The 16843-nt window shown below is 44.6% G+C and overlaps 1 protein-coding gene across 6 annotated transcripts in view; it reads right to left on the bottom strand.

Moving 5' to 3' along the window:
* Nucleotides 1-16843, bottom strand: part of mast2 (microtubule associated serine/threonine kinase 2) — a 341277-nt gene that overhangs the window by 175727 nt on the left and 148707 nt on the right. Inside the window, exon 1 of one of the 6 annotated variants that reach the window (XM_042322429.1) lies at nt 8988-11276. The exons of the other annotated variants lie outside the window; for them this stretch is intronic. Coding sequence (XP_042178363.1) covers nt 8988-9026 — 39 coding nt within the window. The 5' untranslated portion in view covers nt 9027-11276. Of the gene's footprint in view, nt 1-8987; nt 11277-16843 lie in introns of those variants that run through there. 6 annotated transcript variants of the gene reach the window in all.

Raw genomic sequence — 16843 nt, forward strand, 5'->3', positions numbered from 1 at the left:
CTCCTCATCCACAGCGCTGTGGTGTGGTGAGATCACCACGTTGTTTCCCTGCTCAATACGCCGTAACTATCGATTATCTCCCTGAGGAGATGCAGCAGAAGCCGCTTTAGAGCCGTACCCTACAGGGCCGTAGAGGGCCAGAGCTATCACTTCAGAAAGAATGACAGGAGAGAGAGATCAGCAGAGAAGCGTACGATAAACACTCAGAAAGAGAGAGAGAATGGAGTGATTCTGAATATGACTGTATTGTATGACTCCAAGCTATGAAAGGCCATACATGAGGTGAGCTATAACAGAGACCTGTATCTCTCCCCATGGTCTGTGTTGGGTCTGTCCAGCCTCAACAGCAGTGGTAACAGACTCTCCCATCTCTACTACGGTGGTAACAGACTCTCCCATCTCCTCCTCCTCAGTTTCACCCTCCCCCTCCTCCTCAGTTTCACCCTCCTCATCCTCCTCAGTTTCACCTTCCTTCTCCTCCTCAGTTTCACCCTCCTTCTCCTCAGTTTCACCCTCCTCCTCCCCCTCAGGTTCACCCTCCTCCTCCTCAGTTGCTTCCTTCTTCTCCTCAGTTTCACCTGCCTCATCCTCCTCAGCTTCACCTTCCTTCTCCTCCTCAGTTTCACCCTCCTTTTCCTCCTCCTCAGTTTCACCCTCCTCCTCCTCCTCAGGTTCACCCTCCTCCTCAGTTTCACCCTCCTCAGTTTCACCTTCCTTCTCCTCCTCCTCAGTTTCACCCTCCTCAGTTTCACCTTCCTCCTCCTCAGTTTCACCCTCCTTCTCTTCCTCCTCAGGTTCACCCTCCTCCTCCTCAGTTTCACCCTCCTTCTCCTCCTCAGTTTCACCCTCCTCCTCCTGCTCCTTCTCAGTTTCACCCTCCTCCTCCTGCTCCTTCTCAGTTTCACCCTCCTCCTCCTTCTCAGTTTCACCCTCCTCCTTCTCAGTTTCACCCTCTTTCTCCTCAGTTTCACCGGCATTCTCCTATCCCCTAAATTCCTTAATGAATAAGAGGCTTTTTACTTAGAAATGGTTTCCCTGCCAAAAAGACAAGATTACCCCGAGCCATGCAAGGCAAGCTCCTACAGTACAGAGCAAGAGGGTATTTGGTATTTTATTAGGTTCCCCTGGAAGCTACTCTTCCTGGGGTCCACATGAAACATAACATATTACAGAACAGAGAGGAAGGGGGAACTGACCATGGGTGGGAGAGACGAGAGAGGTATTTTAACTTGATCAGGTCTAGGACCTCAGGGTCATTAAACAGCTAAGAAGAGAGGTGTGTGTGGCTGGAGGAAGACAGAACTATTACATTACTCCAGTAGATATAGCATGGCTCTACATCCACAAAGCTCAGGGGAATATGAGCATCAGCTCAATATGGCCTCTATACTATGACTATCATATGACTTGGGTGATTTATGGGACTCATTAAGTACTATGGATCATAGCGTGTAGGAGACGGTGAGAGACTGCCGACTGCCTGTAGGACGACTGGAGGGTGAGTGCTTGACTTGTACTGTGGGTTAGCTTTTCAATGTTTCACTGTCTGAGTCAATGTTTAATATACAGTAGCCCTGTGCCAGCATAACAGGTCCTGGGTCAGTCTTAAACAGCAGGCTGGTTAATAACCAGACCAGCGATGGAGCAGAGCATGACTAAAAGCCTAAACAGTCACTATCAGGACCTTCGCATCCAACTCCACAATAACACAACCCCACCTCCCCTCCATATATTCTCTCTCTACCTCCGAAGCAGGAGAAACAATTTACCAGCCTGCCCCTGGTAAAATAACACCCACCAAATGTGAGTAGATTTTGTCATTGGTGGGTAAGAAGGTCTATTTCTCCAGCCAATTTGGCAGGTGATCACACAGAGCATTCGGGAAGTTTTTAAAAAAATCCAAAGGCCATATGTAGAAGTTAGTGGAATTGATAATAAAGGCTACTAAAGTCTGACTTGTCCTCGTGTTTCTAGGCCAATTATATAGTTTTGTTCACAGCCTAACTTTAGGTTGTTTTCAATGTAAGATTGAGTTTGATGCAACTGTCTGCTGTTAGGATGTCACAGTCTGAGATTTATTTTCATCACAGACAAGGGAGTGCCCAAGTTACCACGGTAACAGCCCTTCCCTTAAAGGGGAAGCTGAACATTTTTGTCTCACTGAATTATTGTGCTTGATGGAGCATGGATCACTCCCAAAAACATTACATTATGAACTTAGCCATTTTTAATGATTAAAACACTGAAATACTTGAATTGTTCTCCTCAATGTATTTGTGTGCCTCTACATTTCTACTTAGGAGCACATCATGTACTCCTTGTAAAACATGTCAGTGCAGAGCTCTGAACTATATGAATAAATTAGCTGTATCATTCAGCCTTTTGTGGCAGGGCAGGAACTTTGTTGATTCTTCATGCTCATTTGTAGAACTCCATCTGTTTTTAATATCGAATTTAAATGATTTATTTTAACATGTATTGGTTAAAAGAAATTAAACTAAGCAATATACCAGATTTCTTCTTACTAGTAATACATTTCCTGTTTAAGAAGAATTACAAAGCTCATCTGTTTTGTTGTTGTTGTCAGGTACTGGCCCTCCACACTCTGTGTGTGTGTGTGTGTGTGTGTGTGTGTGTGTGTGTGTGTGTGTGTGTGTGTGTGTGTGTGTGTGTGTAATAAACATTTTTTGGGTTTGTAAGACATCTGAGTGGCTGGTAGATTGTCTCATCTATCTGCCACAGTGGCTGGTGGACCAGAAAGCAAATTATCCACACTTGCTGCTAGCCAGCCAGGACCATCAGAATGGAACCATGGCCTGTGGCTCTCCCCTCTTACCCTCACCCCATCTCAGCCTCCTCGTCTATCTCTGCACCTGATCTCACACTGACACTTTGAAGCTCTCTCAACCCCTCCATCTGACTGTCTATGTCTCCGTCTGTCTGTCTAGAGACAAAGAAGGAAAGATGCTGCCTGACAGAAAAGAATTGACTGCTCTCTTACATTTCAGTTAACCTCCAAAGTCTTCTCTTCAAACTACAGACTCAAAGTGTCATTCTTCAACTGAAATACCCTCACAACTGCATAATAAAAGTGTAGTGTACATCAGAGTGAGCCCTTCAAACAGCCCAGTATGACAGACCCGGCACCATTAGTGAACTCACATGTCAGCCACTCGGGATGGAAACTGACTGCCAGCAGATTAGTCAGTATGTGTGTGTGTGTGTGTGTGTGTTTGTGTGCATACAGAAACAGACAGCGTGTTAGCAGCGCAGCACATTGAACCTTACACTACAGTGACCGACCGACAAACAGGCAGGTCTACACTTACCCAGCATGGGTCACCAGATTAGTTGACATGGTCAACTGCAGGAGAGACGCAGTCTCACACCAAAAGGCAGAGATTGAGAGGGGAAATGCAGTCAGCAGAAAGGTTAGACCACAGTGGGCGAGAGGGATCTCTAGCCAAATCAATGACCCCCAACTGTCCAGTGGAAACACAACAGCCAGCACAGTAGCTAATGGTTTGAGGTTGAACAAAGACCGCTGTACTAAAGATGATGAGTAGAAGCTGAAGAAAGAATTCTCTCATCAACATAATCATTGTGTCAGTCTGGTAATATATGCATGGTTTTCACAGGCAGCTGTCCTGGGCTGGCCAGGACTCTACCACTGGGAGGAAATAGGAGGAGAAAAGAGGAGGCTGTCCCCAGAAAAGGCTCGGTGGTATTAGGTATCCCCATAATCACCTCCCTCCCTCTATCCCCACCTCCCTCCCACCCTCTATCCCCACCTCCCTCCCAATATCCCGCCCCACCTCCATCCCCCTCCACACCTCCTCCCCACCTCCCTCCCTCCTCCCTCTATCACTCCACACCTACTCCCTCTATCCCTCCCTCCCTCTATCCCCACCTCCCTCCTGCTATCCCTCCCCACCTCCACCCCCTCCCCCTCAATCCCCCATCCCTCCACACCTCTCTCTATCCCTCCCCACCTCCCTCCCTCCACCCCCGTCCCCCACCCCTATCCCTCCACACCTCCTCCCTGTATCCCTCCCCACCTCCTCCCTATATCCCTCCCCACCTCCTCCCTATATCCCTCCCCACCTCCTCCCTATATCCCTCCCCACCTCCTCCTTCTATCCCTCCCCACCTCCCTCCCTTCTCACTCCATACCTTCTCACTCTATCCCTCCAGGGAGGTGACTAAGAATCCGATGGTCACTCTGAGCTCCAGAGTTCCTCATTGGAAATGTGAGAACCTTCCAGAAGGACAACCATCTCTGCAGCACTCCACCAAATCAGGCCCTTATGGTAAAGTGGCCAGACGGAAGCCACTCCTCAGTAAAAAGCACATGACAGCCTGCCTGGAGTTTGCCAAAAGGCACCTAAAGGACTCTTAGACCATGAGAAACAAGATTCTCTGGTCTGATGAAACCAAGATTGAATTCCTTGGCCTGAATGCCAAACGTCACGTCTGGAGGAAACCTGGCGCCATCTCTACAATGACGCATGGTAGTGGCACCATCATGCTGTGGGAATGTTTTTCAGCGGCAGGGACTGGGAGATATAGGGAAAGATGAATGAAGCAAAATAAAGAGATCCTTGAAGAAAACCTGGGTCAAAGGTTCACCTTCCAACAGGACAACAACCCTAAGCACACAGCCAAGACAAGGCAGGAGTGGCTTCGGGACAAGTCTCTGAATGTTCTTGAGTGGCCCAGCTAGAGCCCGGACTTGAACCCGATCTGAAAGAGAGACCTGAAAATAGCTGTGCAGCAACGCTCCCCATCCAACCTGACAGAGCTTGAGAGGATCTGCAGAGAATGGGAGAAACTCCCGAAATACAGGTGTGCCAAGCTTGTAGCGTCATACTCAAGAAGACTTGAGGCTGTAATCGCTGCCAAAGGTGCTTCAAAGTACTGAGTAAAGGGTCTGAATACTTATGTAAATGTGATATTTCATTATAACATTTTTTTATTATACATTTGCAAACATTTCTAAAAATGTTTTTTTGCGTTGTCATTATGGGGTATTGTGATGTCATTATGGGGTATTGTGATGTCATTATGGGGTATTGTGATGTCATTGTGGGGTATTGTGATGTCATTATGGGGTATTGTGATGTCATTGTGGGGTATTGTGATGTGATTTATGGGGTATTGTGATGTCATTATGGGGTATTGTGATGTCATTGTGGGGTATTGTGGTGTGATTATGAGGTATTGTGATGTCGTTATGGGGTATTGTGTGTAGATTGATGAGGGGGAAAAAACAATTTAATACATTTTAGAATAAGGCTGTAAAGTAACAAAATGTGGCAAAAGTCAAGGGGCCTGAATACTTTCTGAATGTACTGCATGTCCTGATTATTTTGAAGGACAAAGACGACAAGCGATATGTCCTCTCTTTTTTGCAGTTCGCCTACTTACACTATTAGCTTTGGGATTGGAAGGGTGTGTGTGTGTGTGGTGTGGTGTGGTGTGTCTGTGTTTCGGGGAGGGAGCTGATAGTGCTGTCTCTGCTGTACGGTGGGAGCCCCATGGGTATCCAGCCATGCCAGAGGATTCCGTGTAACAAATTCCCTGTCCCCCAGCACACAGTCTACAGTCCACTACAGCTGGTAAATATGGACAAAAACCCATATTGCGATACATTTAGTGAATGAATATGATAACAATAAATTGAATGATAAAGATACAACACTGTGAACTACAGTTTAATTATCCTTTAAAACGACTAGTTTGAAGGTTTTAGCTGTCATTTGTCCCATTAAAAATCACCCATATTAGCAAACTTATTTTATTGAAAACTTCACATTTCTCTAGTATAGGCTCCTTATAGTAATGAACAATATCAGCTCTAGACCACACACATGGTCATAGCTCAGCTTTATCCCACGGTGGGTCTATTCACACACACACAGACGCTAACTGACTGCCTGTTTGCACCCAGACACATTCTCACACTTACACACCCACCCACCCACAAAGTCCATCACAAAATGCACAAATCAAACAGAGGAAAAAAACATACTCTCACACCTTAACCCAGGATCTGAGCTGAGCTCATCTTTTCAGATCAATACTTGGAGGAGTTTTGTGTTTCCAAATGAAACCCCAGGGGTGGCCCATTACTCAATCTGTCCTCTTAAATATCAGGTTGCTTATACAGGCCCTCACCAAGACACTGCTGTCCTGTTCTCTTTATTACACATACCTTTCTTTAAAGACAAGCTCCGCTAATTTTGCGATTAATAAAGTAGGTTTTAAACCTCCTGCTTTGGGATGGATGTGTCCATGTGTAGTTCTAAACATACATAATCTATGAGCAGAATTATTGTCTATAGAAAAGTACACATTATTATTAGAGATACACCAAAAAAAATTGCACCCGCAATAATCATGCGAAGTAAAATGTGTATATTTTAGGATGTGAGTTTGAAAGTGACCCTACATTTTCCCCCACGTGGGCCAGCCCCCTAAAAATCTGTGTTCTAGCCAATGAGCTTCAGCCCCTCGCATTTGAGTGACAGCTAGGTGTTGCTGAGTACAGTAGCAAGAGTCCTGCCCAGCATTATCCAATAAGGTTAGAGTGCGGGCTCTGTGGACACAGCAGAGTGTGAGAGCAATGGCACGGTGCACATATGTGACGTAGTATGCAATTTATGACTTTTGGCTCGAGTGATACTTTCAGAACTACTGGCTGAAAAGTTTACAAAAGTACACAGGTATCACTTTAAACCACAAGATGGAAGAAGAGGTGACATGCTTGGATGTTTTAAGTCCACAATAATGCTTAAATAACATCAGGAGACCTCTTTTGAATTCTGGGGAAAATGTTTTTTTTTAAATGTGAATTTGTGGGTGTAGTTAACCTGTTTGGTTAGTGATGTTTCTGTAGCACCCATTTGATTGCAGAGTTTGCGAAACAAATGGCAAACTGGACTGATGCAAATAATCATGATATCATTCTGCCAGGTAGACATAGGCTACTTTGTAGTTAACATTTAATCAGAATAAGGTTATCATTAGCATCATCGCTAACAGTTACACAAAGAGTAGACATACGCGAGCACCGCACACACAGAGACAGAGGGAATAACACCATATTTTCCCCCTCAGGAGACTGGAAAGATTTGGCACGGGCCCCCAGATCCTTGAAAAATTCTACAGCTGCACCATCGAGAGCATCCTGACTGGTTGCATCACCGTCTGGTATGGTAACTACTCGGCATCTGACTGTAAGGCGCTAGAGGGACGTGCGTACGGCCCAGTACATCACTGTGGTAAAGCTTCCTGCCATCCAGGACCAATATACAGTGGTTGCTCCACTAAAAGTTTTGCAATTATGCTGCGGGACTTGGAGGTGATTTGTGGTTTAGTACGGTACGGGACTTAGAGGTGATTTGTGGTTTAGTACGGTACGGGACTTAGAGGTGATTTGTGGTTTAGTACGGTACCCTGCATCACTACTTCACTGCTCCAGACCAGCACAAGGGGGAGTTAGAGCACTGATCATGCTTTTGGGTTCCAAGGCACTACTGTCTCTGACAATGAATGGGCGACATAAACCTAAATAGAAAGTGATAATTGTGCACGACTTCAGTAGTACTTACTAAAACTGTTGTTACACTAAGGTTTTTATTCTAAGAGAAACTTAGACTACAATTAGGGTGTGGAAATGTTAGGATTATTTTGCTCTTACTGTACTACTGTAGCCTACTCCAGAACGGTCACATTGTACAGCGCCTGAGTGGCGCAGCGGTCTAAGACACTGCTTCTTAAGATATATGTGCTGACTACTTTTTAGTGTCAGGGAAAATGTATGGAGTAAAATGTACATTATTTTCTTTAGGGATGTAGTGAAGTAAAAGTAAAAATTTCCAAAAGTATAAGTAATAAAGTAAAGATACCCCCCAAAAATCTACTTAAGTAGTACTTTGAAGTATTTTTACTTAAGTACTTTACAACACTGCCTCTGTGTGATATGAGCTAAGAGTCTGTCTGTCTGTCTCTCTGTCTGTCTGTCTGTCTGTAGAAAGAGTGAGAGATACAAAAAGTGTGTGTTGAGGTTTGTTTGTGTCACTGCAGGGCAGAGTATGACTTGAGACGGGCATCCCTGTCACTGCAGGGCAGAGTATGACTTGAGACGGGCATCCCTGTCACTGCAGGGCAGAGTATGACTTGAGACGGGCATCCCTGTCACTGCAGGGCAGAGTATGACTTGAGACGGGCATCCCTGTCACTGCAGGGCAGAGAGTATGACTTGAGACAGGCATCCCTGTCACGGCAGGGCAGAGAGTATGACTTGAGACGGGCATTCCTGTCACTGCAGGGCAGAGAGTATGACTTGAGACAGGCATCCCTGTCACTGCAGGGCAGAGTATGACTTGAGACGAGCATCCTGTCACTGCAGGGCAGAGTATGACTTGAGACGGGCATCCCCGTCACTGCAGGGCAGAGTATGACTTGAGACGGGCATCCCTGTCACTGTAGGGCAGAGTATGACTTGAGACGGGCATCCCTGTCACTGGAGGGCAGAGGAGGGTCACACCAGAGATGGCCTTTCATCGGAAGGTATATAACGCAGACAGGGTCTAACAGGGTCTGACAGGGTCTGCATGAATCCACCCTCTAAACTGAACGAGTCGGTTAGCAGATAGAATATGTAGGCCATGTCAAAACGACAGGTAGAGTCTGGACCTAAACTTATCCAGGACAGAAAACCTATTCAGCCATGCCCTGCCCTCGCCCTGCCCTGCCCTCGCCCTGCCTTGCCTTCCTGTATCAAGCAGGCTGATCACACGGGACACTACCACAGCTACTGCTAGTAGTACAGTACTACAACAGCACAGGAGTACTGAAGGCAATACATATAGCCGACACAATGCCTGCAGTCAGTACACAAACACAACAAACCAGCAGCCTGGTAACATATGGATGTGAGGGAGCTTGTTGATGATTGGTGGTCAGCTGGGAGCTCTCCTTACCTGCAGACCCCTACGTCTGAGAATACTGGAGTCATCCATGTTGCTTCTGCTGTGGAGTCGCACAGTGGAGTCTATATCCAGGAAGCTTCACCTCTCTTTAGGAGTACAGGGTTACTTCCTCTGGGGTTGTGGTACAGATAGAGAAGGTGTGCCAGGATCCGGGGGACATGAACAGGCACCTTTTAGGGGTGGATTAGTGAGGGTGAGTTAGCTCATACTCCCGTCCCTCTCTCCTCTGGTCCAGCAGGATTCATTCAGAGCAGTGTCATCGTCCAGACGGAAGAAATACCTCTCCTTTCTTTCAGACCGTCTGCTTGCCTCAAGCCTCCGCAGTCTTGAAGTTTCTGCCGGTTGGTGCAAAACGCTAAACAGTCTTTCCTTTGACTTCTAGTACCACTTAGAAAGTGTCCCTCCCTGATTCACACTGTAGTGTAACTTCCTCCTGAAAATGAAAGGTTCAGCAGCATTTGTTTGTTTTCTGTTCTTCTCAAATGGGGCCACGCTACATTCCACACGCATGACCAGCACGGCACGGCACTGTCTGTCCGCCAGTCGGTACAAAGACAGGAACTCAACAGCCCGGGGAACAGACAGGAACTTCATACAGCTCCTCCTCTATATGTGGCTCAGATCAGACCAGTCCTCTTCATGTCCCCGTGTTGGTTTGTTGCCGGTGGAAGTCGGTGCAGCTCAGATGTAACTAGTGTGATAGCGGTAGGCGAGCTTTGCTTCTCTCGTCCTCCCTGCCTTTCTTCCTCTCTCTGTGTGTAGCACGTGTTGTCTCCAAGCTCAGCCTCCCTCTGCTCCTCTCCCATTCATCCGTTCAGCGAAGGGCACACCGCTCCCTCTCTCACATTCACTGAGCCTGCGCTGTGCAGAAGAAGCATGCACAGTGGCGGCTTACAGCTGTGTTCTTCATCCCCCTCTTCTCTTTCTCTGTCTGTCCTTCCGTCCGTCTATCTGTTCCCCACAGGCACTATTTCTATGGAGAATTCACTACTCCATAATTCATGGACAGTTTGGGATAGACATTAATGATGACAATGGGACCTCAGGGGTAAGAGGGAGAGAAAGGGGCGCGCAGACTGATCGTCCGTCTCACTGCAGCCTGCCGGCTTAATTAGAACAGGACCTTTAAGAACACACACTCTGCATCACTCTCCTATCCTATGTCTCTCTCCCTCCCTGTGCTCTCTCGTTTGTCTGAAAAGCTGTTCGGGGAGCCAACCAATCGAACGCGAGCAGGCGGCAGTGCATTTACATAGAATGAATGGAGGAGGGATCGAAGCTCCGCCTCTCGTACTCTCCTCCTCACTCTGTCGCCATTGCCCCGTTTCTCTCATCAAAACAAGGGGCTGCGTTTGAACACACACACACACACACACACACACACACACACACACACACACAGGAGCCCAAACACACACACAGTTCCTCACATACTAATCTGTGGTCCGTGCTGCTTTTTTATTGCATTACAATTCATTAATCATGAGTGCTCAGATACGACGGTAGGCCAATTAATTATTTACCAACAATATTTGAACACAGTCAGTCAGCCTCCTATCAGTCGTTAACAGCCAGCTAACATTTCTCCTCTAAAGCTAGTCTTTCATTCACCTAACATTACACTAGTCTTTCTATCACCTAACATTATACTAGTCTTTCTATCACCTAACATTACACTAGTCTTTATCACCTAACATTATACTAGTCTTTCTATCACCTAACATTATACTAGTCTTTCTATCACCTAACATTACACTAGTCTTTATCACATAACATTATACTAGTCTTTATCACCTAACATTATACTAGTCTTTATCACCTAACATTACACTAGTCTTTCTATCACCTAACATTATACTAGTCTTTCTATCACCTAACATTACACTAGTCTTTCTATCACCTAACATTATACTAGTCTTTATCACCGAACATTACACTAGTCTTTATCACCTAACATTATACTAGTCTTTATCACCTAACATTATACTAGTCTTTCTATCACCTAACATTACACTAGTCTTTATCACCTAACATTACACTAGTCTTTATCACCGAACATTACACTAGTCTTTATCACCTAACATTATACTAGTCTTTATCACCTAACATTACACTAGTCTTTATCACCTAACATTATACTAGTCTTTATCACCTAACATTATACTAGTCTTTCTATCACCTAACATTACACTAGTCTTTATCACCTAACATTACACTAGTCTTTATCACCGAACATTACACTAGTCTTTATCACCTAACATTACACTAGTCTTTATCACCTAACATTACACTAGTCTTTATCACCTAACATTATACTAGTCTTTATCACCTAACATTACACTAGTCTTTATCACCTAACATTATACTAGTCTTTATCACCGAACATTACACTAGTCTTTATCACCTAACATTATACTAGTCTTTATCACCTAACATTATACTAGTCTTTCTATCACCTAACATTATACTAGTCTTTATCACCTAACATTACACTAGTCTTTCTATCACCTAACATTATACTAGTCTTTCTATCACCTAACATTATACTAGTCTTTCTATCACCTAACATTATACTAGTCTTTCTATCACCTAACATTACACTAGTCTTTCTATCACCTAACATTATACTAGTCTTTCTATCACCTAACATTATACTAGTCTTTCTATCACCTAACATTATACTAGTCTTTATCACCGAACATTACACTAGGCTTTCTATCACCTAACATTATACTAGTCTTTATCACCGAACATTACACTAGTCTTTATCACCTAACATTATACTAGTCTTTCATTCACCTAACATTACACTAGTCTTTCATTCACCTAACATTACACTAGTCTTTATCACCTAACATTATACTAGTCTTTCTATCACCTAACATTATACTAGTCTTTCTATCACCTAACATTATACTAGTCTTTCTATCACCTAACATTACACTAGTCTTTATCACCTAACATTACATTAGTCTTTATCACCTAACATTACACTAGTCTTTATCACCTAACATTACACTAGTCTTTATCATATAACATTATACTAGTCTTTATCACCTAACATTACACTAGTCTTTCTATCACCTAACATTACACTAGTCTTTCTATCACCTAACATTATACTAGTCTTTCATTCACCTAACATTATACTAGTCTTTCTATCACCTAACATTATACTAGTCTTTCTATCACCTAACATTATACTAGTCTTTATCACCTAACATTACACTAGTCTTTATCACCTAACATTATACTAGTCTTTATCACCTAACATTACACTAGTCTTTATCACATACCATTACACTAGTCTTTATCACATAACATTATACTAGTCTTTATCACCTAACATTATACTAGTCTTTATCACCTAACATTACACTAGTCTTTCTATCACCTAACATTATACTAGTCTTTATCACCTAACATTACACTAGTCTTTCTATCACCTAACATTACACTAGTCTTTCTATCACCTAACATTATACTAGTCTTTCTATCACCTAACATTACACTAGTCTTTCTATCACCTAACATTACACTAGTCTTTATCATATAACATTATACTAGTCTTTCTATCACCTAACATTACACTAGTCTTTCTATCACCTAACATTACACTAGTCTTTATCATATAACATTATACTAGTCTTTCTATCACCTAACATTACACTAGTCTTTCTATCACCTAACATTACACTAGTCTTTCTATCACCTAACATTATACTAGTCTTTCTATCACCTAACATTACACTAGTCTTTCTATCACCTAACATTACACTAGTCTTTCTATCACCTAACATTACATTACTCAGATTGTTTTCAATAAAGAGGGAGGGAAAGAGACGAAGAGAAAGAGAGAGGGAAAGAGAGGAGAGAGAGAGGGAAAGAGAAGAAGAGAGAGGGAAAGAGAGGAGGAGAGAGAGAGGGAAAGAGAGGAGGAGAGAGAGAAAAAGAGAGCGGGAAAGAGAGGAGGAGAGAGAGGGAAAGAGAAGAAAAGTGAGAAGGAAAGAGAAGAGTAGAGGGAGGGGGAAAGAGGAGGAGAGAGGGAAAGAGAGGAGGAGAGAGGGAAAGAGAGGAGGAGAGAGGGAAAGAGGAGGAGAGAGGGAAAGAGAGGAGTAGAGGGAGAGGGAAAGAGAAGTAGAGGGAGAGGGAAAGAGAAGAGAAAGAGAGAGGGAAAGAAGAGGAGAGAGGGAAAGAGAAGAGTAGAGGTAGAGGGAAAGAGAAGAAGAGAGAGAGAGGGAAAGCGAGAGAGAGGGAAAGAGGAGGAGAGAGGGAAAGAGAAGAGTAGAGGGAGAGGGAAAGAGAAGGAGAGAGAGGGAAAGAGAAGAAGAGAGAGAGAGGGAAAGAGAGGAGGAGAGGGAAAGAGAAGAGTAGAGAGGGAAAGAGAAGAGTAGAGAGAGAGGGGTGAGAGGAGAGAGAGAAAGAGAAGAGTAGAGAGAGGGAAAGAGAAGAGTAGAGAGGGAAAGAGAAGAGTAGAGAGGGAAAGAGAAGAGTAGAGAGAGAGGGGTGAGAGGAGAGAGGGAAAGAGAAGAGTAGAGGGAGAGGGAAAGAGAAGAAAGAGTGAAAGAGAAGTGTAGAGGGAGAGGGAAAGAGAGGAAGAGAGAGAGGGAAAGAGAGAAGGAGCGAGGGAAAGAGAAGAGTAGAGAGAGGGAAAGAGAAGAGTAGAGAGAGGGAAAGAGAAGAGTAGAGAGAGAGGGGTGAGAGGGGAACAGGGGAGAGGACAGTGGATTTAACTCCTATGCATGCTGAAAGGGAAAGACAAGCAGAGAATGCTAGCGGAGTGATGGAGAAAAAGGGAGAGGTATTATGAGGGCAAGAGAGTGAGAGGAAGGAAGGGAGGGCACTATCCACCCACACACTTGATCAGTGAAGGCAGAGAGCGCTTTACCAGTGACGTACAAAGGAACTAGAAAGGTACGAGCGGAAGACGGGTACAAAAATAAGTAGAAGAAATTCAATTTCTACAGTGTTTTCTTACAAAGTAATTAGTCATGATGGAGTAGCAGTTTCTCTAGAAGGGCCAGAGACTCCTAAAGGAACTCATCACACAGGATCAATCCTGGAGGTGCAGCCTGGAGAGCAGCCACTACAACCCCTCTCCTCAAGGGACCACTCTTAATGAGGAGGCCCCAGTGTGTGTGTGTGTGTGTGTGTGTCAAAGTGCAAGGGGATCTGAGGATGCAAGAATGTTGAAGAGACACACCAACGGCCGGCGTGACCTTTGCGTGAAATAACACTTTATGGAAGACGGCAGTGAATAGCTGCCATCTTACTGGCTTCTGACCAATTCTGATATTTTGTGGGGGGTTTTTACACGGATCTTAACATAATATTGCCGCCATCATTTCCTACGACCGTAAACAGCTTCAAAACATTAGAACAGCTAACGGAGGAAGATTTCTACTTTAACGAGTTGGCAGCTGTGGCTGCACTGCTCATTCCAGACCGGGCCCTAATCTAAGGGACTCGAAACAGGAAGAGACGGTGGAAGAGTGGCAAACCAGTGGGCTCCCTGACGAGACTACGTCGGCGAGAAGATAAACCGCCTCTACTCTGTTCTATTGGAAACCATAATCACTGGAGAACAAAATGGACGAGCTCAGTTCGAGACTATACTATCAACGGGACCTGAAGAACTATTATCCTATGTGTCTCTGAGTCATTGCTGCACAAGGACATTGATAATAGACATCTAGTTGGTTTTTCTAAGCATCGTCAAGACCAAATGGCAGTTTCGGGTAAAGTTAAGGGGAGGTGTGCGTCTCTTGACAAGAGCTGGTACGCGATCTCTAATGTTAAGTCTCAAGATTTTGCTCGCCTGAGTTAGAATAGCTCATGATAAGCTGAAGGCCATCCTATTTACCAAGAGTTTTCATTTATATTTTTCGTAGCTGTCCATTTACCACCACAAACCGATGCTGGCACAACGACCGCACTCAGCTCTATAGAGCAATTAGCAAACAAGAAAATGCACAGCCGCGCCTGATGGCCGCGGATGTTAACACAGGGCAACTGAAATCTGTTTCACCTCATTGTCACCTGTGCAACTAGAGGGGACAACTCTAGATCACCTTTACTCCACACACATAAACGTATACAAAGCTTTCTCTCACCCTACATATCACAAATCTGACCATAACTCTAAGTGCCCGATTCCTGCTTACAAGCAAAAACTCAAACAGGAAGTACCAGTGACACGCTCAATACGGAATTGGTCCGATAAAGCGGATGCTCAGCTACAGGACTGCTTCACTAACACAGACTGGAATATGTTCTGGGATTCATACGATAACATTGAGGAGTTTACCACATCAGTCACCAGCTTCATTAATAAGTGCATCGACGACGTCGTCTCCACAGTGACCGACCGTACATATTCCAACCAGAAGCCACGGATTACAGGCAACATCCACACTGACCTAAAGGCTAAAGCTGCCGCTTTAAAAGAGCGCACTAAACTGGACGCTTATAAGAAACACCGCTAGGACGACCGATGATCCGCCAAACATTCAAAATGTCAAAACAGGACTAAGATGGAATCCTACTACACCGGCTCTGATGCTCGTCGGATGTGGCAGGGCTTGTAAACTATCACAGATTACAAAGGGAAACCAGGCCAAGGTAACCTGTGTAAATGACTATCACTTGTAGAACTCACATCAGTAGCCATGAAATTCTCACATCAACACCATCATAGAGCGATGTTTGTCAGACCATGAGACATTCGGTCTGATTTGGAAAGGCACACGCCTGTCTATATAAGGTCCTATAGTTGACAGTGCATGTCAGAACAATAACCAAGCCATGAGGATGAAGGAATTGTCCGTAAAGCTCCCAGACAGGACCGTGTTGAGGCACAGATCTGAGGCACAGATCTGGGGAAGGGTACCAAAACATTTCTGCAGCATTGAAGGTCCTCAAGAACACAGTGGCCTCCATCATTCTTAAATGGATGAAGTTTGGAAGACTCTTCCTTGAGCTGGCCTCTCGGCCAAACTCAGCAATCAGGGGAGAAGGGCCTTGGTCAGGGAGGTGACCAAGAATGTGATGGTCACTCTGACAGAGCTCCAGAATTTCTATGTGGAGATGGGAGAACCTTCCAGAAGGACAACCATCTCTGCAGCACTCCACCAATCAGGCCTTTATGGTAGAGTGGCCAGATGGAAGCCACTCCTCAGTAAAAGGCACGTAACATTATGCTTGGAGATTGCCTAAAGGCACCAAAAGACTCTGACCATGAGAAACAAGATTCTCTTGTCTGACGAACGGAGCAAAGTAAAGAGAGATCTTTGATGAAAACCTGCACCAGAGTGCTCAGGACCTCAGACTGGGGCGAAGGTTTTACCTTCAAACAGGACAACAACCCTTCGGGACGAGGCCCTGAATGTCGTTGAGTGGCCCAGCCATAGCCCAGACTTTTACCATTGAAGACCACACACATAAATGTCATGCTATTTGTATTTGAGCTATGTGATTGGTCGTTAATTCAAGCACCACCACGTTCCTACGAGTGACTTGCATTGCTAAATTATATTACGCAGATTCTAATGCATATAATAATGACCACATTTAACCTAGTAATATCTGAATACAGAGAGGAAGCATGCCAACCTATAGGCCCTGCATGACCTCAATCCACTTAAGAACTACACCATGTCCGGGCCAGTAGAAATTCTGTTTGGGCCAGTAGGTTTTTGCCCAACTGGTTGGGGCCAGTGAGAAAAAAAGTTAGCATTGGACCCTGGTGTGTTTCATACGCAGCCATGGAGTGGTGGCGCTTAGGCTATTTACTGAGCGTTGATTGACGAACAGCTTAGTTTAGAAAAGGTGTCGAACTAACTGAACAA

This window comes from Oncorhynchus tshawytscha, linkage group LG05 (assembly GCF_018296145.1).
Source record: "Oncorhynchus tshawytscha isolate Ot180627B linkage group LG05, Otsh_v2.0, whole genome shotgun sequence".
Lineage (NCBI taxonomy): Eukaryota > Metazoa > Chordata > Actinopteri > Salmoniformes > Salmonidae > Oncorhynchus > Oncorhynchus tshawytscha.